At 35.0% G+C, this 23,532-nt stretch overlaps 1 protein-coding gene across 1 annotated transcript in view; it reads right to left on the bottom strand.

Moving 5' to 3' along the window:
• Positions 1 to 734: 734 nt before the first annotated feature.
• TRDN (triadin) overlaps positions 735 to 23,532 on the bottom strand; it is a 272,472-nt gene continuing 249,674 nt past the window's right edge. Inside the window, 6 exon segments of the mRNA XM_058019925.1 lie at positions 735 to 1,895; positions 17,192 to 17,227; positions 18,149 to 18,193; positions 18,390 to 18,425; positions 19,489 to 19,515; positions 23,455 to 23,475. Of these exon segments, the coding sequence (XP_057875908.1) occupies positions 1,753 to 1,895; positions 17,192 to 17,227; positions 18,149 to 18,193; positions 18,390 to 18,425; positions 19,489 to 19,515; positions 23,455 to 23,475 (308 nt within the window). The 3' untranslated portion in view covers positions 735 to 1,752.

Genomic DNA, 23,532 nt, shown 5'->3' with positions numbered 1-23,532 from the left:
TGGTCACCACTGCTTAAACTGCTTGTTGCAATCACAGTTTTTGCAGCACATGACCTGTGCAATATCAGAGCACATTAAGACCAAGGATCCAGTTCATGTAAGGCCATGACCAGTAATCAGAAAATACCAAGTGGACCCAGCAATGTAACAGCAAAGCTTTCTGAATTGTAGTACTCTGTCAAAGAATCAGCTGTCCAAAACTCACATGAGTCAATTATTTGATTAAAGTAAGATGGATGTAAGATGGGCAGGGAGAGTGTAAGAGGGAGGAGGCCAATGCTATCTCGGTCTATACTAAAAATAAAAAAAGTGATATACAGTTTTTGGTGTGTTCAGACTCAACAAGTAGTGGGTTTGCACAAAGAGGATCATGTTGCTTCAGCAGGCAACTACATAACTAAGGTCACTGCTGTACATTTCCCAGATTAAATGCAAAAAATATAGTAATGAAATGCAAACAAATAGCAGCTTGCAAAAAGGCATTATTTACATTGCCAGACATAGACTGGTGAGATGCCAATTTTCATTCACGTGCCTTTAAATAGATCAAATGCCATCTTGTCTCCTTTTTAGGGCAACAAATTCTTCATTTCTTCATAAATGCACAAAAGAAGGTTGAGGACAAGCACATCTACTTTCAGTTCTACTGTAAGCCACTTACAGTAGTGTGCTGTGAGGAAGTTCTTTCATTTAATCCAGTAAAATGAGATACCTGGATTATTCAATGTGTTTAAGTTTCATTTTTTTTCTGATTCTTTGTTTGGGTTTGGTTTTGTTTTTGTTCACTGATCTGAGACAGCATCAAAATCACATAATTACTGCAAATTTGGGTTGCTTTAGTTTCATGAATGTCATCTCACATCCTAGCTTTTCATCTGGCTTAAGCTAATAGCAACTTGTTGGCTGTTGTATTGTCTCCATTTACGTGGCTTTTGCTGCAAAACAATCTGATTTAGCCACGGAAGAAAAGTGGAAACACTATAATTACTTCATTTGTTTCTCCGAACCTCCATGTCGGTAAAGCAGTGTTTTTCCTAACCTTTGCCATCTGGTTTCACTTTCTCTTCTCACTTAGGGCCTTAGGAAGAGAAGAGCTTGTATTTCACCAACAGGCAGGGCAAACAGTCCATTTAAGTTTCAGATTAAATAGAAATATTCATCATTAACATGACTTGTGGAGTCAACTTACTGATAGTGTATTGAGCTGCTCTGAATAAGAGTGAGCTTCAGGCTACACTGGTCAATGAGACATAAAAATAGCACCAGTCACAGAGCACATTTTCATGACTTAGTGAGGCATTTTCCTGTCAGCAATTTGATTGAACATTAAGAAGAAATGGTTTAGGATTGCAGCTAGTCTTGCAATCTTGCTGATATAAGAGCTACATTCAACCTTTCACTCCTTAGATAAGATTAAATGGAAAACAGACTCACTTCAATGCTGAGCATGTAGGTAAAGAAAAACAAGAGCGAAAGAGGCATGAAAACACACGCACATGCTCACACACACAGTCACATCAATGCCTTGTTAGCATTGCAGCCTTTCCATGAGAAACTGGGCACTTTTACATTTCTATCTTTGTTAAACACCGTTCATTACTGCTTGTTCTGCCGCTGCCCCATGGAAACAGTTCCAGGTACATGCGTGCAAGTGGATCGCGTTCCTGCAATGACAAGTACCACTGTAGCTACTGTGGACCTCAGCAGAAAAGATAAAGTGCAAAATGTCAGTGATCACAGGACTCAGTCTCTCTACTGCCCCGGTTTCCTTGTCTTTCTCTTGGAAGTCTTTGAGTGAGTCTTTTCTTCCTTGTTTGAAGGGGAATTAATTGGAAATTGCAGCCCAAATCCATTAGGTCCATTTAGGAAGACACATTGAAAGTAGCGGACAGGAGCTAGGAAAACAAGGAAGAGATAATTAATGTTTATGGTTTCCAAACTGGGGCCATGAGTCTATTCCATGTTCTTTCGAAAACATCTGCATGATTTCACTCCCACTAAGTCAGTTATAACATCACAAATCTCTAGTGTGATCACAAGCCAGGTTTCACATATCAACAAGATTTTAACTAAAAATCTCAATGAGACATCTTGTAGCACAAGATGAGAAATCATGGACAATTTCACATTTCAATACATAATTTTTCTCAGAGTTATACTACTCCTTTTCCCAGAATACTTGCATTTTGGGATAGCTGAGTGTAAGGCCCCAAAACTCACACATATATTCTCTGGTTTTTATATTTCGCAGTGACTTTCAGATACATTGAAGAGTTCCAGAAAGACTCATATTTAATTCATATCTAAATAATTTCTATTTTATTAGACTTCAGGTGAATTATCTTTTATTGTGAATAAAGGGATCACAAATGACTGTACCTATTTTCTGTCCTTTCACAGCCACAGATTTTTTCTCCCTTTTAATTTTTGAGTACTATGTATGTGGTCATACTTTCCATCACGTTTTAAAAGCTCTCAAGAGCACAGATGGAATTGATATAATTTGCTTGAAAAGCTGAGTTTTGCACTGTGAGATTTACATTGGCAAGATTTTAAAAGACAGGTATTAATCAATTAGGTGTTTGGGAAAATGGCTGGAGGAATGTTGGCATCGGAAACAAGTCAGTTTTTATTCAGATGATTTTCTGATGACTTTTTCTTTCTCCTGCTGTTCATCCCATTTAAAAAAAATAAAAATAAATTGTTCCTTGTGACAATTCTAAGCTGAGATGGACTCTATGGCTCCCTGCATAATAAACTAAAGTGCAGGCTTTATTTGTTGACTTCCAAGTCCCATTAAATGGTGGAAAACAGAGCAGTGTGTCAGAAATGCTGGTATATTCCACCCAGTGGAATTATCCTCTGTGGTTTTCTTGCCTGACTCATGCAAAGGTTAAGTCTTTTTTGTCTGAAAACCCACTTTAAAATAAAATTGGAAATTAGATCCTTCTGGATCTAATGACTTACTTTTTTTTACTAAGTCTTAGAATGTATTTTTTCCCCCCAAATTCTCAGTGTTCCTGTTTCTCTGTGAGATGGATCTCAGCTTTTTTTTAGAAAACAGAGATAAAGCAACTCCCCTGATTAGAGTTCACAGCCCAAATGTGTCGGACCAAGGTTCTCCTGTGAGGCTTGACAAGCCACAGACTGGGTGAGTGTGCTAAGTCCTCCACCACTGACCTTTCTATGTACACACTTGGGCAGAACTAGAAAGCTTCTGAGACATAATTTCAACAAATAGACTTACTCCATTCTTGAGCTAAGGCAACTTTTATGAATAAAATTAACTAAAAACAATGTATTGCCACAAAACCCACTATGATTAAAATCGATATTGTCCTACCAAAATACTTAGTCAGAGATTTTCCAAGCAGATCTTTAAAAAAAATCCCACAAACACAAAATCCCCTAAAATTTAATCACAATGGATGCAAGACTGACAAAGAGAAATTCCTGAAAGGAAGAAAAATGCCAATTAAAAATTCACCTTTTACTGTTAAAAGGAAACTATTTCTGTGGATTTCTTTTATGGATACAAAAATGAAAATAAGAAAAGTCAATTACAATCTTCTTCATGAGAAGGCAAGTAGGGCACCATGCACTTTCTAGCCCAAATAAATACAAATAAATATTTTTTGGGTAAAAAAGTTATTACCCCCTGTGTTTTACATGCTATCAGAATGCAAAATGCACCTCTTTTTTCTTCACCTGTGTTTGCAAAGTTCTGTAAAAGAGTAACATACACAGCTATATACTTGCAAGAATTTTTAACATGGTTAGGTTATTTATGTATTGCAATTATAGCATGCCTGACACCACAGTGTTTTCCAGAAGTGTTACTTGATAATTATTCTAAAACCACTAGTAGAAATAACTGCTGCAATCTTTCATTTGAAAACCTCATGTGCAATCTCTTGCCACTACATTCGTGAAGACGAAGGGAAAGGGCAAACTTAAGGATTTTTGCAACTCAGCCAGCAGCTACAAAATAATTATGTGGCCCATAATTCTAAATTGGAAATAAAAAAGAGATGGAAATGAATTAATTTGAAAAATATTGTCTAGGAATCATGTTTACTTGGAATGTGTAATGCAAATATCACAGTATATTTTTTTATTTGGAATGTTAATGCTTGGTTGAGTTATTTCTAACTGCAGAGGTTGTGAAGTGATACCAGAGTTTTTTGGCTGGTATGTACTCATGTTGATTTCAAAATGGTGAAGTGATATTCAAATGTTTATATAGCCTATTACTTACCATCTATCTTTAGAAAACATCAGAAAAATGTTGCATAAAGAGGAACCTCAGGAGAAATAGGGATAGTAGTAATGAATTTTGTTAAATTTTCCCATTATTTTCATAAGACTAACATAATTAGTTTCCAGTTTGTGAAACTTTCAGTGTTGAATTTGGCTGCAGGCTATATATATATACATATATTTTTTTTTTTTTTCTGCATAGATCACCAAATACCCTCAAAAGGTATATATAAATAAAACCAAAACTCCCCAAAACCCTCACCAAACAACAGGGTGTTTTGTTTATTTCTCTGCCTGAAGAGTAAAACCAAGATAGGATAAAGAGTGCAAATGGGACAGGAACAAGAACAAGGAACTAGAAAAGGCAGGATATGTAAAACAGGTTTTAAGGTAAGGAGGAAAAAACAGTCACGCTTCTTCCAGGATGTGCTGGTTTTGGCTGGGGTAGGTTTTGTTTCCTCTGTAGTAGGTAGTATAGGACAATGTTTTGGATTCCTTCTGGAAAAAGTGTTGATAATTCAGGAATGGTTTAGTTCCTGCTGAGCAGGATTAACTCAATTGAGGCCTTCCTGCCTTTCACCCCACCCCAACAGTGCAGGGATAATTCCAAAGGGATAATTCCACAGGGAAATTCCAGATCATATGGCATCCTGCTCAGCAGAAACAGCTGGGGGAGGAAAGAAGGGGAGGACATTTGGAGTGATGGTATTTGTTTTCCCAAGCAATAATCATGCATGATGGAGCTCTATTTTCCTTCAGATGGTTGAATGGAAAGGAGCTTGTCTATGGAAAGGAGGGAATGAGTTCCTTGCTTTGCTTTGCTTTGCTTGAGCATGTGGCTTCTATTAAACTATCTTTATCTCAACCCAAGAGCTTTGGAAAAAACTTTTGTGTTTTTTTTCAACAATCTACAGATACAAAAAAAAAAGTTTGTATTAATAATTTTAATTGGATTTCCTTGGAATTAATACAAAATATTTCATTCTGAAAAGTCCCCATTTTCTTCAAATATTCTTGTGAGAGTTAGACAAACTAAAGGCACAATGTTTAAGGAGTTTATCCTCATACTAAGGCAATGTTTACATGTGTTTTAAAACTTAAACAGATTCACTTGGTAAAAGATTGAACTATTTTGATATGTTGTAGAGTATGTGGATCTAGTGGCTACACTTATAAGAGTATAAGGTTTGATAAGCAAGGTGTTATGCTTACAAATGTAGGTAGAGAAAGATGTAATTTTCAGGTTTTGGAATAGTCAAACTATTAAAAAAGTCTTTTTCCCCATACTGTCTTTGTAGATTGTGTCATATTAATTCTCCCAGTGCAAAACTACTCACTTATAAAAGCAAATTTTATCATCATTCCATGATGTAATGGATCTTTTCTATTTTAGCTAATTAAACAATCAGAGCTTAGAAATAGACATACTGCAAGTTTCCATATTTTGTGGCAACTATCTCATGTTTCTTTTATTTATGGCAAATGAATTCTATACATTTTAAAAATTGAACTGTTTTCTCTATCATATTCAAACTTTTAGGTAAAACAAAATCAGCTGTCCATATAGTAAATCTATACAGGATGAAAGAGTTTCAGTATTACACTTTTTATTATGGCTTCTTTGCAATTTCTGTTTCATGTTACCCTTCTTAGGCTGCTTTATCTAGCAAACCTCAGCTACAAAACATGCAGATAAGAAATTCATTCAGAAAATAATGACATCTTTGCTACTGTGTCGGCAACAGTGTTATGATACAAACCATAGTCAAGAGAACTATTTGAATTTTGGCATGCAAATAAGAATACAAATACATCCCACACTGCTTCTGCAATTCCCACATTCAAAATGAATGCAGAATGTGCCTTTTAAACTGCAGAGGGTTCTCAGTTTGAATGTATTGTCTCATGTCTTCAGAGCAAATGTTACCAAAAAGAAAAAAGGAATAACAGTAGGAGAAAAATGTGGTTTAACAGTAGACATATTAAATAGATATTGTTATCGGCTTAAGCAGGAAGAAAAATAAAAAAGCCTTATATGTGGACTATAGTTTAGGATGTAGTTTATGAGAATTAATATAATTACTTAAATTCCCCTTGTGAGTGCTACTGAGGAAACAAAAATGTCAATACTGGAAAAGTGTCATAATGCTTTTTTAAGACATTAGAACCGGTGCTCTTATATGAGGACATCTGGTACCTAAGATGAATTAATTTCTAAAAGGCTGGAGGAAGGGATATTCAGGAACTTTCTCAAAAGAAAAAAGAAAAAAAAAAAGAAAAAAGAAAAAAGAAAAAAGAAAAAAGCAAAAAGAAGCATTCCTTTAAGTAATTTTTGCCAGGACGGAAATCAGTCAGAGAGAGAACAGCCACAATGAGTTCTAGAAAGAAAAGAAACAAACAGAACCCCCTGGATTCAAAGAGTATGTGAGGTTGTTTAGGGTTTGTATAGTGGAATTACTAAGTACTTCCACAGTCACCCAATGAAGTATACAAATGGAGCTTATTTCTGCTCTTGATCTCTAAATGATATGCATGTCACATAGAGGGCTGGGTTCAAGAAATTTGAGGGCTGGGTTCAAGAAATATTGCAAGCGCACTCTCCTGGTGTTTTCAATTCTTTAGCAGAAAGGAGGAAAGCATCCTATAATAAAATTTAATAATCCTAAAGAGTATAAAGGTGTTCCTGTTTATGTATTACAGTGATTAAATTCTCCTTTCTATAAGGCGATAGCTGTTTTTAATGCAAGTCACCAAATTAAATATTCATTAAAAAGAAAACTCTCTTAGGCAATAGCAGTTTGGTTATTAAGGGAAAATTACAGAGAATGTGTGACAATTATTTTCTAGTTTGAATCTAATTTCTTCACTCAGAGGCTGTCCTAATAGAAATAAACAATTCAAAAAACACAAAAATTCAGGCAATCATAGTATTAGAAACTACTATTTGGTAAGCAATTGCAAATAAAAGAAAAACTTTAACAGCTACATTCATTTACTTGTGAGTACTTCTCAGGAATGCGCTTGAAGTGCAAACAAATTTCAGCAATCAAAACTGAACCACACAGAAGCAAAAAATTTTGTTGCAATGACTTGGTAACCAAAGATGTTTTTTGCTTACTAAAGGGTCAGGAATAGAAGCAAGGAGTTCCCCCTTTCTCCCCTTCTTTTCCTGTCTATTTCAGCCCTGTTATGTAATATTTCGGTAACATTACAGTATGACAAAGTGACCAGACAAAGCACAGGACAGATAGGGAAGGAAAATCATATGGAATCTTTTAAAATATCACAAATTTTTGCCTTCACACTTGGTAAAAAGAAGAATGTAAGTCTCTTTGCTTAGTGGGCCTGTGCAACTTTTTATTACATCTTAGTTTAATCACATTTAATTGCATTTTATTTCTTCAATAGAAAAGCTGAATGCTGAGGGCCTCTGCAGGAGACTAAATACTGTTTTCTTAGGTTCACAACAAACATGGCCCATAGATACCTGCTATTCAACATATTTGGGTCAAAAATAATATTATTTATTTTTCAATAATTTTTTTTCCACTCCTTCCTTATTGATCATGCTATACAGTCATACTACTGTCATTCTCAGAAATTACAATGCTTAATGGGAAGAAGGATGGGAAAAAGAAGAGGAGAAAACAATTATATGTCCATTACAAATAAACAAGAAATATGACTACCACTTTAAGTCAATTCTATATATCTAAAAACATCCTCTTCAAATGACATTTTTCTAGCATTGTATAGAAAATATATAGACAGGAAACAAAAAGCAATTATACCATGAGGATACTTAAATTGCATCTAATTTTGTGTCTTGAATAACAAAAGAAAATGAAGAACATTTGGAAAGTAGCTCCCAAAGCTCCTTTCAAAGTGTCTGTGATGCAATGCAATTAATTGCATATCTTTGCAGAGACTGTCCAAGTTTTCATATCTGTTTTATCAAGGGGTTTGTCAGATAATAAGTTATTTAATGAAAAAAGGGCTAAAAATGTTTGAGGAGCAGAATTAAATACTAGCAATAACATTGTTATTATAGCCATGAGAATTCATATTAGGGGACTTCTGCAGAAAGGTCTGGAGAAGGTAAAATAGATTTATTCTATAGGAGTTAATATGCCTTTTCTCACAAAAAATGCTCAAAAGTGAGAAAAAAAACCACCCAGAAGATTGCTCCATAATGTGGAATGTCTGTGGTCCCAGATTGTCCCCAAATTTTGCTGAATACACAAAAGAAATCTGCCTCTATCAGTGCTTCAATGTGGAAAAAAATAGTATAAGTACAAAGTCAGTAGTACGTGTCTCTAATAACACTATCTTAGTATAAAATATTATGAAAATTATCTCATCAATTGCACTAGAAGGGCACTCTCATTATAGTTAATGTCATTAGAGGGGAAAATATCACCATATATAAAAATATATATAAGATTAAAGGAACAGAAATGGTTAAGAACAGTTATGATCTGTCACTTGTCAAAGTCAGTGCTCTTTTTGAAACATAACAACAAAGCTCAGTGAATGTGATCTTTATTCTAAGAAAACCGATTTTGCAATAGGAGGTGAATTTTATTATTTCTGTCTTTAACTTGAGTGTGATAGATTACATCTAACAACCATTTAAGGAAAAAAAAAATGTATTTTGTGAACTGGCTTTTGCCTTGTCTAGTAAGAAGGCTAAATGGATAAATAAGCTGTATACTTATGGAATATTGTTACATTCCATGTTACGGTCACTGCACGCAAACCACGTAATTCTCCCATAAATGTGTGAACATCCCCAAAGTGACATTCCCCCAAGAGTCATTAAAAAAATTCTTTTTGTTAGACAGTAAAACCATGCAAGATGTAACAGTGCAACACGTATGTGACAATGCAGACATTTCCAACAAAGCATAGCAATAATCAGAGCACACAGGCTTGACAATTTTGCTAGCATTGAGTTTTCAAAGGAGTCCAGTACTGGCATGATTTGTTTTATTACTGAAAACATAGGAGCAAATGGATGAATCATTCAAAAAATTATATATAAGAAGGACCAGAAGTTATTGAACTTTCACAGTGCAACAATAATAATAATAGTACAGTGGTTTTGGTGGGCAGCAAAATCGAATTGGATTCTCTTGCTATTGCTCAAAAAACACTGACAGTGTCATGGTAGGACATTGTGTACTGGACAGGAAATTTAGGCATGTTGACATAGCATTGTCTCTGTCAACTTATTCCTATGTCCAGTACATTCAACTAATGTAATTTCAACATATCACAAGAAAATAATTGTTTTTAAATAACTGTAATTCACAGTTAAAGATTGGTTTAAATTTTATATACAAACAAATTTATGTGCACAAAAAAGGATAAAACCAAAGAAGAAGGAATAAACAGTCAGGGATCTTTTTATGTTAATAAGAATGTATACCAAGTAACTGGATGTTAATACCACATATTTATTTCACTGTAAAGGCGTGGGATAGAGAAAGGAGGGAAGGAGAGGAGAAGAGAAAGGAGAGGAGGGGAGTGAAACAGTGTATGATAAGGCAGTTAAGCAGCCAATGAAAGGGAAGTTGGTGTTTGAATGATGCAAGAGATTTCATTTCAGTTATCATTCTAACTGAAATCTTTATTAAATAAAGGTTTGGGGGATTTTTGGATTTTGTGTAGCATTATGTTTCCACACTTGTCTTCCTCAATAACAATTCCTCTGCTGGGAATAGCAGGACTTCTTTTATGACAATTAAAACTCAGTAAAGAGACAGTGTTGAACTATCTGATAAACTTGAACTGCTGGCAAACCCTGGTAGAACGAAATTCACTGTGCTTAACAACAGGCACTGGAGGCATTACCTTCCGGATTTAGCTGTAGCCATGTGACATAAAGCTGGGATGCAATTCAGATTCTGAAGGGATGAGTAACCCTTCAGATGAGAAGTTCCTCTCTGATTTACCATGGAGAAAATATGCTCTTTTCTAAGTGCTTAGGATTAGAAAAGATCAGATCTGTGCCTGTGTGCTACTCACAATAAAAAATGGAGCTAAATTAGAATATATTCATCCTGAATTTGCACAGTTCTGGGAATAAGGAAAGACAGGAAGAAACTGTAGGAACTCAATAGGCTGTCTTCTTAAAATATTTCAAAACATCTGCTGCCACTGATTTAAAAATTGTATCACATAATTGGGATTTTTCCACTGGATTTCACTATACTGATGATAGTCTGGAAACATGAACTCACTCCAATATCAGGAAGCCTGGTTTCAGCTGATAATTTTTTTAAAAACAAAACCTATGCTGATGAAAAAATATGACAGCAATTACTTTCCTAAAGCTGAAGAGGGATTTGAAGAAATGGCCATTTATCTGAAACAAAGATAAATAATCTCTGACTTGGAAAACTGCTGAAGAATTAGATTTTGTATATAACTTTACTTCCACAAAGTATGTCATGGGAATACATAATATGTAATTTTTTCACTTCTCTTGCAATGTGATTTAAGAAGATATGCCAGTCAAACTAAAGGGCAAAATGAACATAACAATGTTCACTAAGATACTAAACATTTATATTTTGTTTGTGGCAAAATTGTTCAGAGACTTATATGGATATATTTTTGCTTCATGTGTCTTGAAATAAATTTTATATATATTTAGAAGTATTTGGAGCCTTTTAGCTTAGTTTTAAAAAAATGTTTTGACCCAGTTAAAGGGAAAAGAATGAACTCATTGTTAAACAGGCATAAATAACATTACTAATTGGGTTCATTTTTCAAATCTAAGCAAAACAGCTTCTCTCTACTGGACCTAAACCAGTGTGCTAAATAATAATTTTTTTCATAGTCGTTCTTCTTTTCCCATAGGCTTGTATGCTTAGTTTCACCAGTCTGCCCTGCATTTATAGAAAATACAGGTATTTCTTTAATAATTTGCTAGACAAATAAATTTTGGGATTAACATAAGAAGGAATCAATTAATGAGTTAATTGTAATAAAACACAGCTTTTGATTACTTTGTGCATTTTAAAATTTTGCTTATCCTACAATTAACTTTTTTTCCAAATGTCCCTTATTTACGGGGTTGCTCTCTGTGAGTTTTCCCTTGGTGTATTCTCTGGTAGAACTTTTTTTCATAATATTTTAATATAGAAAAGCACTCCTAGCTCATGGGGCACATTATCAAGTGTAATGGGAGAGGTCTAACACTGTTTGTGCACCAAGACTTAGGGTGGACTTCAGCCACTTTGATCAAGATTTAGGTTGAGTACCAGTTCCCACATTTCAAGTCATGTTCACCAAGCAGATCCTCAAAGACACCAGGAAAAATCTCTCCATTGTACACTGCAGAGCTCTCCAAATATTAAACTTAGTGCTGTGCATATGCATGAGCCACATGAGCCATCTCCATACACTACTGGGTGTGCCTGAGAGCACAAAAATTAATTTGGAAATTGTTTCACCTGGTAATTATTCTGAAGTATTTTACATAAAGAGGTTTCTGAAACAGAAACAGACCTATCAAATAGATGTCTTTTCTATTAACCTCAGGTACCAATGACTCTTGTATTGATGGATCTGAAATTGTGCAAAATCGAGAGGAACGAGCAGCTTGCACTCCACCTACATTATTTTGTAACTCAGAAGCCCTAGTGCCCTCCTGGAAAATAGAAGCTGTAAAACTGAGGCTTTCCAGTTGAAGAGGGCTGTGAAAGAGTATCATCTTAACCCCTTAGAGGCTGCACAATGACTACAAAGGTATAAAGAAACTATCATTGTCTCTATCATTTTAAAAGCAAAGTACCTACAGCTGCATTTTGTCAAGGGTCTGATGAAGGGACTTGGTCGTACTCAAAACATGTCTGGCAGATAGGAATTGAGATTCAATCTCAGTACTTCCCAATTCTACAAATCTAGACAATAAATAAATTCTAGATAAGGTAATTAAATTACAAAATATAGCCAAAAGTAAAAAAGATTAATTCAGAGCAAGGGATGGATGTTGAAGAAGCTCCTGTGGGAAAAATAACATGAACCCAAAGTGCTTGCAGATTCTCAGTGTGAAATTGTTTTGTTTTGAAAGCTAAAACTTAAACCTTTGGACATTTAAATAGAATTTCTGGAATTCATAATTTAATTTAAAATCTCACTATGCTGAGAGGCTGTTTATAAATTCATTGTTAACATAAAACCCAATATTTAGTTCTCCTTTTGGCGCGTCTTTATAGATTTTGAGTTTCAAAACTTATTGCAATCTATTAGAAATTTTCCAGTGACATTTAGTTTCAGGACAGATCCTAAAGTTTTTATTTTAGCTAGTTACCAAAATATGGCTGAAATTTCCCCCTTGGATGTCTTTTCTGGATAGAAAAAATAAGCAAGATTATTTCAAGGTAAATTAAAAAGAGATTAATTAGTCCATATAAAATGTTGTGCAGATGCTCATTCAAAATTAAAGCAGCCTCAGTGAAAATTCCACAGTAGGTTAAACGAAATTAAATCAGGGTCACCTTAGTTCTTAATAAATGACCACTCCAGCATTTAGCACTGTTTAACTGTGCTCTCTAAACATATGCATCTTCTAAATACTGCATGGGCAGTATTCCTCCATGTCTTCATTTAGACAAGTCTGATAAGATTTAGTCTCCAAGTATTTGCTTAAAAGCCAGCTTCAGGATAATGGAATGACTAATAGCAAGTTGCTGGAAGGCCTACATATACAGGCCTGGTCCTCACAATTCTGACCAACGTGAAATGTTGGGACATTCGTGTATATCCACAGAATGGAGGATGTTCTACATGGACTCTCCTGCAAGCAGGCCTGGTGCACAATTCATCCTGCTCTATTGCTGAATTCTTGTACTGGAGTGTGATGAAAGTCTTAATAAGAATAATCTACAGAAATACAGGTCTTGTAAATAAATGAGAACAGAGTTTTTACAAGAAATTCTGAAACTTCTCAGTGTCAGTTCCTTCTAAGGATATTCTAGCAAACAGCAGACTTTCTTATGTCCAGAAAACAACATCATAAATATTTGTGATTTATTGCTGAATTCTGGTGATTAAATTCTAGTCAGTAGAGTACAAGTTCATGATGCTGAATTTTTGGAAGAAACTCCTGAGAGTATATCAGAACCATCATACATCTGAGACACAGAGATTGGGTGGCAAGGAGAGCAGAGAATATATTATCTGCAGCTCCCCACCTGTCTATAGGTGAGAGCTACCTGCACTGCAAAGTTCTTGCCTTCTCTTTTGACCACTGCACATTGTTTTTTAAAGTCGTTCAATGCTTCTGTATTATAGAATATTACCAATGTTTGTGCCTAATGAATTTGACAAAACTTGCTACTTCAGAATGATGAAAAAGATCATGTTTTACTCCAAGGTCTTCAAATGCTCCAGAACAAAGGAAAAAAATGAAGCCATCTTACTCTCTTTCAAAATAATTATATATGGGAAAAATCTCACGCATTGCACTGCTGACAAGTTTACATTCTCTCTGCACTGAGGAAACCTCCTTCATAGTCTCCCAAATGGCTGTCATATCAAACCTCACACCAAATAAAACTTTCTGCTTTTGCAGACTTGGAAGTCATCTTAACTTTGGAAAATATATTACTGCACAGAAAGTGCAAAGGACTGAAACAACCTCAGTAATAAACCAATTCCCACATGGTTTTAAGACATATAATGAATTCACCCCCTGCAGTTGCTGAGGTTTTCATGTGGTGATTAATATGTAGCATTGAATATATATTGATAGTATGATGAAATGATTGCTCTTTATTCTAGAAACTATTTGAGAATATATATTGTATTTGAGAATCTCTAATCTCTATCATTGCAGAAATTAGTGAAAAATCTAGGTGAGGTGTTTTTCCTTCCATCTTTCCTTCTTGCATAGTGTGTTCATATAAACAGTGTTCCAACTCTGCTTAATGTTGATTTCAGTTTTCACAGAAGTACAAGTTCTTTAACTAAACAGTAAGTATAACAGTTCCCACATTAAGTTTCAAACCTCTAATAATGTATGAGGGTAGATGCACAAATTATGTAAGTCTATTTATGACACATCTACAAGGAAGTTATCATGACTGGCTTGGTTTCACTTGACCTTGAGAGTAATCCACACTCTATTCTAATTAAAATAAAAACCAAACCAAACATGTGGGAATAGTATCAGTTTAATGAATTCTCACTTTTCATGCTCTTGCAACACAGCCTCTCTTTATTTCTGCCACATTTGCACATCTGTGGGCAGTAAAAACGTCATCCCCTTCAACTCACTGTATTATAAATGCAATATACATTAGTTCCACAGTTTTCATTAAAGAGTGCAGTTGGAAGGTAATTAGGATAAATATAATGAACTTTTGATCTATTTAGATTTTCTTTCTCTGATGTTAGCCTTGAAAAAAAATTCAACATGTAGAAGTGTACAGCTGTTCATATAAAGATTATGGTAGATAATCCTCACTAGAGTTGAATTTTTACTCTCCTTAAATTTCATTCCAAGAGTCAAAAAACCTGCTTGTGTGTGCTTTCAAATACATTTGTAATAAGATAGAAATAAAAATGAAGTTCCAAGAATTGTCTTTTTTTTTGCTGTTGGTAAATTTCAGCCTCAGTACAGGTGTCAACTATGACATTTAGGGGAGGGAAAAGAAGGGGAAAGCATTCTAATTAATTGCTTGCAGATCTACAGGAGAGTGAAATTTAGTGTCTACTGCACATTGCACCATTATTTATGACAGGTACAGTAGTGCTTAAAATTCTGTTCAAATGTGGCCCATTCTAAAATTGCACCTATATACAGCTTTTAAAATTGCTTAATCTTTATCTGATTGCTTTTTAATATCAGGGAAAGGTTGAAGAGTTCTGATCAAAATCTAAGAACATGGGAATCTCTTCAGCTTTTGAAGGCTGACTGAAGATTTACTATTTAAAGCTTTAGATTAGCTCAGAATATGTAAATCCTTTTCTACTTTCATTTATCAGAAAAATAAAATTAGTATTCAGTGAACTGGGGAAAAAGCACTGTCTTAATCGGCAAACAGAACAGGTGAAAGTCATCAAGTTCCAATTCAAGTATACATGACCTAAGACTTGGTCTAAACTTTTAAATTCTCAATTTCAGCAAATACCTAAAACCAACATCCAAAAGAGTAACTTTGATGTTCTTCTGGAAACCTTTTATCCATGGTCAGAAAACTAAGTATTCTTTTTGGTGGAAAATTAATATTTTAAGAACACTTACATAGTAAGTTCTGTTTGCAAAGCCAGTTATGAAGAACTGATTTTTCAGAGCTGCTCATGATCTGAGAAACATCCAGCTGAGAAAAATTTCCAGTGATAACATACAACTGAATTAAACAATCATCATAAGTAATGTAGATGAAAGTCACAGAAACACAGTTTTTGAATGATGGAAACTTTGTAGGAGGGTGGTGAGCAAGAGAAAGTCCAGTGAGAGAAAATTTCTAGTAAATTTTTGTTTTACACTAAATTTGAGATTTTGATGCATAAGAGAATTCTTTTCTCTCCTGGCAAAGTCTTTGGTTTGATGTAGTGGTTATATATTATGATTAACACTTCCTGATCTATAAAAAATTCAGTGTTATTGTAAATAGCAATAAACTTTTGACAACATGGATTCTACCTTCTGTATCTGTCAGTTGATAACATAATAATCAAGAGGAATAAAAGTGTATATCTTATCTATGTCTCTATCTTATCTATGTCTATATCCAAATATTATTTAGTCTATATCTATATCTATGGACTCCATATCTCTGTGTTTCTGATTAAAGAAAATAGGATGAAAAAAAAGTGAAGCTGTTCTTTTTTGTAGATGTAGTTGCCCTTATAAAACAAAGTGAGCCATGTGTGCAAATATTTTTGTATAATACACATGCTAACCAATCCAAGTTTTATTTAGCATGTAATTTGTATTCTCTCTTTCTTGAAAACAGATTGTTCTGCACTTGTTTTATACTTAGGTATCTTTTTTATTTTTCTATGGTTTAAACTTTCTACATATGGATAAATAGATATTTCTAAATAAATATATACATATAACTGCACATATGTTACACATTTTATATCATGATTGTAGGACTCTAAATCATTCTACTTACAGTAAAGAAGTCAAAAAAGGATATACAACAAAATAATCTAGATAATTAGAAGTGAAATACTTTCCTCAGCAGGTTAAGACTACAAAGTTGCATTAAGAGGAACCATATTCATATGTAGCCCATATTTTCTGTGTAAACCAGTTAGATGTCAGGTGAGATTAAAGACTTTGATCCCTGTCTGTCATGAATTAATGCAGTTCCACTGAAGTCACAGCTATTAATTTAATTTATACTAGTCAAGAATCTGGAATATATATTTCCTTTTGTGGTAAACTAGTAAAAACATGATTACACAATGGAGGGAGATTTTCTCCTGACATGCTGATCTTTATTCACCGTTTTTGCTGGAGTGGAGTGGGGGCAGAATGTGATGAGAGACAATATTTATTAATGTGGGAGAAAAAAATTGAACATGTTTCTCCCTGTGTGACTTTGTTACAGAAAAGATTTTCTATGAGGAGGAAATATTAATTTTTAACACTGCACTGCCATATTAATTACAGACCTCTTGTTTTATAAGGTAATCAGATGAATATATGTTTAAAAAATTTAGAAAGGTGGTAAAGCAATACCATTTCAGCAATTCATTCTTCACAGGAACAGGATTTATGGATTTGATTTGCCTGATTTGCCTGGCTTGTCTCACATCTTGCTCCATAGACTTGAATTAGAAATGTGAAAATATTGCATGATCTCGCTTAAAAAAAAACAAACCCAAAACCAACCAAACAAAACCAAACAACAAACCAACACTTTCCTGAATCCTTTACAATAAAGAAAAAATCATGTACCTGATGTCAGGTTTTGATGTCGTGGATCTTCTTTTACTGGTGGGGCACATTAAAAAAACATAGATAATAAATTAATCTACAGTTTCGAGTGAAAATACTGAAATAAATTTCAATAAGAAATATGTTTGTTTCTTGGAATCATCTCTCAGATAAGAATTTCTATAAACCAGATTTTTTTAAAGCCTGACTCTCCTAGTAAATAATTTAAACAGATACATTTTCTGTCCAGTATAACCATATAAGCAAACTGCTCCTAGATTGTAGTTTAGTGAACTGGCGCCAGTGCTATTGCTATCCTTTAAGGTTTGAGATTTAAACGTGCAAATTTTATGTGCAAGTCATTGCATTTAACCAATGTAGAGAGGATATTTATGCCTTCAATCACTTACCTAATAAGATACTGTCATGTATTGTTATTAATTATGTTTAGAGGTATAACAGAAAGCATTTCTCTATCTGCATATTACTGTGAGGAAACAATCAAGGCAGTGCTGTGACCAAGAGGTTAGCCAGAATATGGGTGATCATGAAGTCGGTCTATTGTGCATCACTGGAGTTATTTTATGGAATGGATGGTGACCTAAGGCACCAGACAAGCTCTGCAGATGCACTTTGCAGTCCCTGATCAGGGAGCACAGGAGCAGACTGGGGGGGCCCTGCTGCTCCTGGGCTGAGTGCTGGGGGCTGCACAGGTCCCTGCTGTGCCGGCCAGGGAGGTCACGGGCAGGGCAGCGCTGCAGCCACACTGGATGCGCTGATGTAATCCTCGATATTCATACGCAAAGGAGGCACCAGACATTCAATTACTGGGGATTTGTGTACAATTTCATCATTTTGGTTCGCTTGTATGTATGTAAAAAGACTAAAAAAGATCCTCTTTCTAATCCCATAAAATCCCCCAAACCTGAATGTTTGCATTTTTATTGCTGTTTGCAGAGATTTTCATCCCTTTATTACCTTTAGGTTTTTCATCTTTCAGCTGTTTCTTCGTAGTTGTTTTTTCTACAAAGAAAAAGTAGAACAGTTAAAGTTTGGTAAACTGACTGTTGAATAGATTTTACCTAGAGTTTTCAAGTAAAATTCTTTGAGAATTAACCCAGATATTTTAGGGGTTGCCTCAAACATGCAAATTTGCAATCTCATACTATTTTTATTGTGATCTTCAATCTATATACGAACACACAGAATAAATTCCTACCTTCTTTTTCCTTAATTGTCTTTGGTTTTTTTGTGGCTAGAAAGATTTGAAAAGAAATAACATTAAGTGACAGGCATCAGAAATACAGGGCTTTTACAGTAAGTACATTGTGCAAAGATTGTCTCACTGGTAATTTCCCCGGAAGAATTACTGTGATAAATGTGTCTCATGGCATGTTTACAATGTCTGTAATATTGCAACAGTGTCTGCTACTCTTAGTGGCACTAGCAGTTCTGGGCTTTGTGTAGAGTGGTTAGAAATTGTTTGAATATTGCTGGTTGCAGAGTACTTTAGAAAATTCTGATAAGGACTTTAGCAATTGAATTCTGCAATTCCCTAACTACTGCCAGATTTACCTATTTGTTTGTTGCCAAAATACACTAGGGAAGGACTCTGCCTATTGCTTGCTTCTTACTCTTTTGCCCAGAGTGATCTCAAATATCTGAAAGAAATAAATAAACAAAAATTCCCAAGATATGGAGCTAGATGGACTTTTATAACTGCCAAATGTGATAATTTAAAAGTCTTGCAGCAATAGATTGTGATTTATTTTATTGGGGGGTGTTTTTCCTAGTCTAAATTCAATTTGAGCATGTGCTGTTTCCTTTTCTGCATCCTTTTTCCCCAGCTGCAAAAGCATTTGGTCTGTGACTCCATTCAAGGCAGATTGAAATTAAGCAAAGTGTGTCACTTCAGGCACCTGAGCCCTTTTCAGTATTCCCTGTTGACTGCAGCAGAAAAATAGCTGGCTGCCTTCAAATGGTTCATTTGCACTTTGCATCATCCAACCAGTTGTAATAACACTTTCTTCAGTGTCCTCTGGCACGTGTGTCACTTGATTCACACCAGCTCTTTCTTTCAGTGAGGACCACCTGGGTGTAGCTCACCAAAACATGCTGCAGAAGGTGAGCAGTGAAAATCACATAATCAGATGGAAAGAAGAGCCTATGGCAGAGCCTATGGTAGCTGCAGGGCTGTCACTTCACCCTTGCTGCTTTACGTTGTCACTGCTCCTTGCTGATGAGCAAAGTGCATTAATCAACACTGGTGTGTTCATTAGTTCTTTCCATGAAGCATACTGGGAAAATGCAATATTTACCTGATGTTGGGATTTCAGCTGTTGGCTCTCCAGGAAAATAACCAGCAATGAAGAGAAAGGAGGCAGGGAAGGGAAGGAAAAGAACAAGAATTTCAGTACCATGTTTTTTCAGGGCAAGCAACCATTTAAATAGATGATTTCTTTCATCTGCAACTTTTCTGCAGGGTATTAATTTACAAACAAATGTGCCTTAACAATGGCTGTGTATGTAGAATTTCACACAGAAAGTTAACAGTTTCACTCTTTGAAGTACAATAATCCAGCATACAATTCCTGCAAATGCAAACACTGCACCAACCAAAGCTTTCCAGCAAGCTAATGTTTAAACAGACTCATTTTTAAGTGTGCCTTTAGGGTTATAGCTGACTATGCTATTTTCCAAAAAATGTATTCAGCTTAAGTGTTACCTCTCTTTTCTTATCATCCACACTTCCCATCCAAAGACTGACACTGGCCTTGAATAGCTGACATTGACCCCTAAGTGTTTCTCCCACACTAGCAGTTTGACTTGCCTTTTACGAATAAAGTCTCTTGAGAGATTTTGACTAAATCTTTCCACACCACCTAGCACAAGAGAAGCATATATTCCTGTGCTATTATAATATCCAAAATAATTGATGAAAAGTGGTCAATCCAATAGAAATAGAAATTCTCTGGCATAAATCATCATCACTCATTTTAAATCAAAGAAATTAATTACATTGTCATTTCTAATCCAATAATTTTTTACCCATCGCTGCTTCTTTAGTCCCACTTTTATGTAAGAATACAATTTTAAAGAAAAAGAAAAGCCTCTTTTCTTAAAAGCTAGACCAGGACAAAAAATGAATAAGATCACAAAGCATTTAAGGGTATTCCTTTGAGCTTTCTCTGTACTTTCTTCCTGCTGAGATTTGGCTTCAGATTAACATGAGCTCACACGAAGGTGAAAATGTGTCAGTCGATGCTTTTTCCACAGGAAGACTAAGCAATTAAGCATCATTTTCCCTAATGCATCCCAGGAAACTTTCACTCAAATCTTGGCCCATAAGGAGACCTGTAAATGTCAATGCTCAATGCTTAGGAACCACTGGCATTCAACAAAGGCCAGTTTTGCTGCTATTAAATGCTAACATGCCAAAGTCCTTTAATATTTACCTTTTTGCTTATGATCTTGCTCATAGCTTCCTAAAGATGACACATTACTGCATTATGACCCATGGAATAATTAATATGTTTTTTTCATTTTCAGAAGAAAAAAACTAAGATTTTTTCTGAGGTACTGAATCTAGGAAAAGGTTTCATGCTCTCACTTCTTAAGTGAGGGAGTGTCTCTCTGAGGAATCTGGATGGGCCCAGTTATGTGCATGTACCCTAATTTAGGATTAATTTATTTCCTTGGACAGTCAGGTACAGCAAGACTGTTGACCTGAAGGGCAGTAGGTTTGACCTTCTGTTGTATGAAATGTAAGGGCCATTTCCTATTCTCAATGCATCAACAAACTCTGACTTACTCTGAGAACATTGGGACACATATTACTCCTATTATGGAGCTTTCATTTTAAACCTAAGTGGGAATATAATTTGGCAATTCTTAGGGTCTTTTTTAAATATCAGCCTACACGTTCCTCTTGACTGCAAACTACAGTTTGGCATTCCTGCATGTGTAAGATCTGCCACCAGCTTTGTTTTCTGTTCAAGGTAATGTCTCACAATTTGTGAGTCTTTAGTCAGTATGCAGGGAGTAAATTCTGTTTCATTACACATTCAAGTTTGATGTATGGTCAATGGCTGCCAAAGACCCTTCTGCACACTCAAACAGAAAGAGTGAAAAATAAGATGATTTACTAATTGCTTTTAAAATTGAGTGAGTGACTGTGTGATGTATACCTGCCTACAGGTTGGACCATGGCAGCAAGCTTCTACTCTGAAATTGTCTGTGTGATTAATTTGGGTTGTTCTCAAACTCAGCCTTGTCTTTCTGTTTATACCTGCTTTCCCTAATGACCAAATTTCTTTAGCAACTAAAACCACATTTGCTTTTCCAATAAGACTGAACAAGATTAAATGTGTGAATGAATTCAGCCCAGGATAAATATATTAATTTATTTTATATTCCACTGGACCTGAACTCCAAAATCAGTGGGTATTTTGTGTCTATTGCTCATACTGAATTACATGACAGCTACATTCATGTTATGGTAAGTACACTGCACACCTGACTAAGAAATACATGAAGCAAAGCTATATAGACCTCTATAAATAAAGAAGGCAGTGATCCAACTAAGTGCTCTCCTTTAAGTGGAAAAAATCAAATTGAAATAGAGAGCTCTGGTGTTTAAAATCTTAAGCTTGATCTATTCAAGGATGGTTTACTCAAAAAGGGGCAGTGTATAGAGGATTACTTTTGTAAATGACCATAGGTCTGCTTGTTTCTGCTTTTTTTCCATCTTTTTCTTTTTTCTTCTTTTTTTTTCCCATTTTTCTAAAGGTACTGTTAACCTTTATAATCATTTTAAGCAGCAGAATATAAGCTCAAGAGTAAGGTACAGACAACCTTCTGCAAAGGTCAAGGGAAAATATCCTGGCTATTCCTTATATCCACAATATACCAGGGTAATATAGCTCTCGATAAAAAAGCATTGTAGACAGTGATGTTTATGATGAAAGCATAAGGAATTAGTCACTTAAATCTGTGATGAGCCTCTAACAGTAGTGAGTGCCATCACTGGGTCTCTCAGATAAATCACTGCAGAAGACATTATGTGTCAGTAAACAGATCCAGAGAAACCAAGACTGAGCAAAAGTGGATAATAGAATCAAATAGAGCAAACTTTTCTTAAAATACTGGCAAAAATGGAAATAAGCCCATGGATAGCTTCCCAGAAAGTAATAATTTTGCAATAATAACTAAAAAATGGAACATTGCAGTTCAGGGCTGAAGGAGATCCTTCAGTGTAAGCACATTTCAGATACCTTGTGCTCACACTTCCACTTTACATCTGGGTTTCAGAATAATTCTGTTTTCCTAAAGGTATTTCAGAGCAGGATTCATCCTCTCTAACTTTAAGCACCTAGCTCAGGTGACTGGCCTGGAAAGTTAAAGTGAATTTGCTTTGCCTTGTCGTCAGCTTACTTTCCACCAGAATAACATGTGGTTTGGTCTTGAAATGCCAGGCACAGCACCAAAAAGCCCCCACAGATCCTGTGCTAAATTCCTCTGTGAAGGTCCACACTTCAGTATTTTCACAATTCAAAGCACACAGTACAAACACTGTCCTTCTGATTCTTGTCTGATCATGCTTTTCAGTATGTAATGTGCCACAATAAGCATAGATCCCAGTCTTCATCTGTTCAGAAGCCTTCCTTAAAAGCAACCTTAAAAAGGACATTATCCCATGACTTCAGTGGAAGTTTTTGCAATGTGACAAATTCCTCTTGAATCCTCCTTAAAACTAATCTAAATTGGAAATATTTCTTTCTCTTCTTTAATTTAATTTAGGTTTTTTTTATTAAAAAAAGCTTTCATTGGAATAAGGCCAACAACTTAGTGCTTAGTGAATTAATGATGTAAGTAATTTCCAAATGGTAAAAGAATTAAGGCAAAGGTTGTCTAATTCAGTTAGGCTACATGCTATTTTCTTGTTTTCAATAAACAGTATATTTGCATAGATATAAATTATACATCTACACTCATCTAAACCCACTAGAATATCAGTTTTGCTACCAGTGTAATTTACATTATTTTCTAGGGAGCAAAAATTGCAAACACAGTTTGAATCTTGCGTCTGCACAATATTGCATTATAAATGTGCTTGATTTTGTTGTGTTTGGCTGTCAGGAAGCAGACAGAATACAAGAGTATCTGTAAGAATAGGCAAGAAAATAGCATTATCTAACATGAGAAAATTGCAAAAATGCAAATTTAGAGAACATGCATCTGAAAAGAAGGTTTATATTCCATAAGAAATAAGTCATTACACATACTTGCAGTGTTTTTCGGTTTGACTGGGAAGTAAAAAGAGGAAAGAAAAATGGTCAAAACAGTCAGGTTTGGCATAATAT

This window comes from Melospiza georgiana, chromosome 3 (assembly GCF_028018845.1).
Source record: "Melospiza georgiana isolate bMelGeo1 chromosome 3, bMelGeo1.pri, whole genome shotgun sequence".
Lineage (NCBI taxonomy): Eukaryota > Metazoa > Chordata > Aves > Passeriformes > Passerellidae > Melospiza > Melospiza georgiana.
Note: the sequence above shows the minus strand (reverse complement) of the source record. Positions and strands in the feature narration are given on the sequence as shown.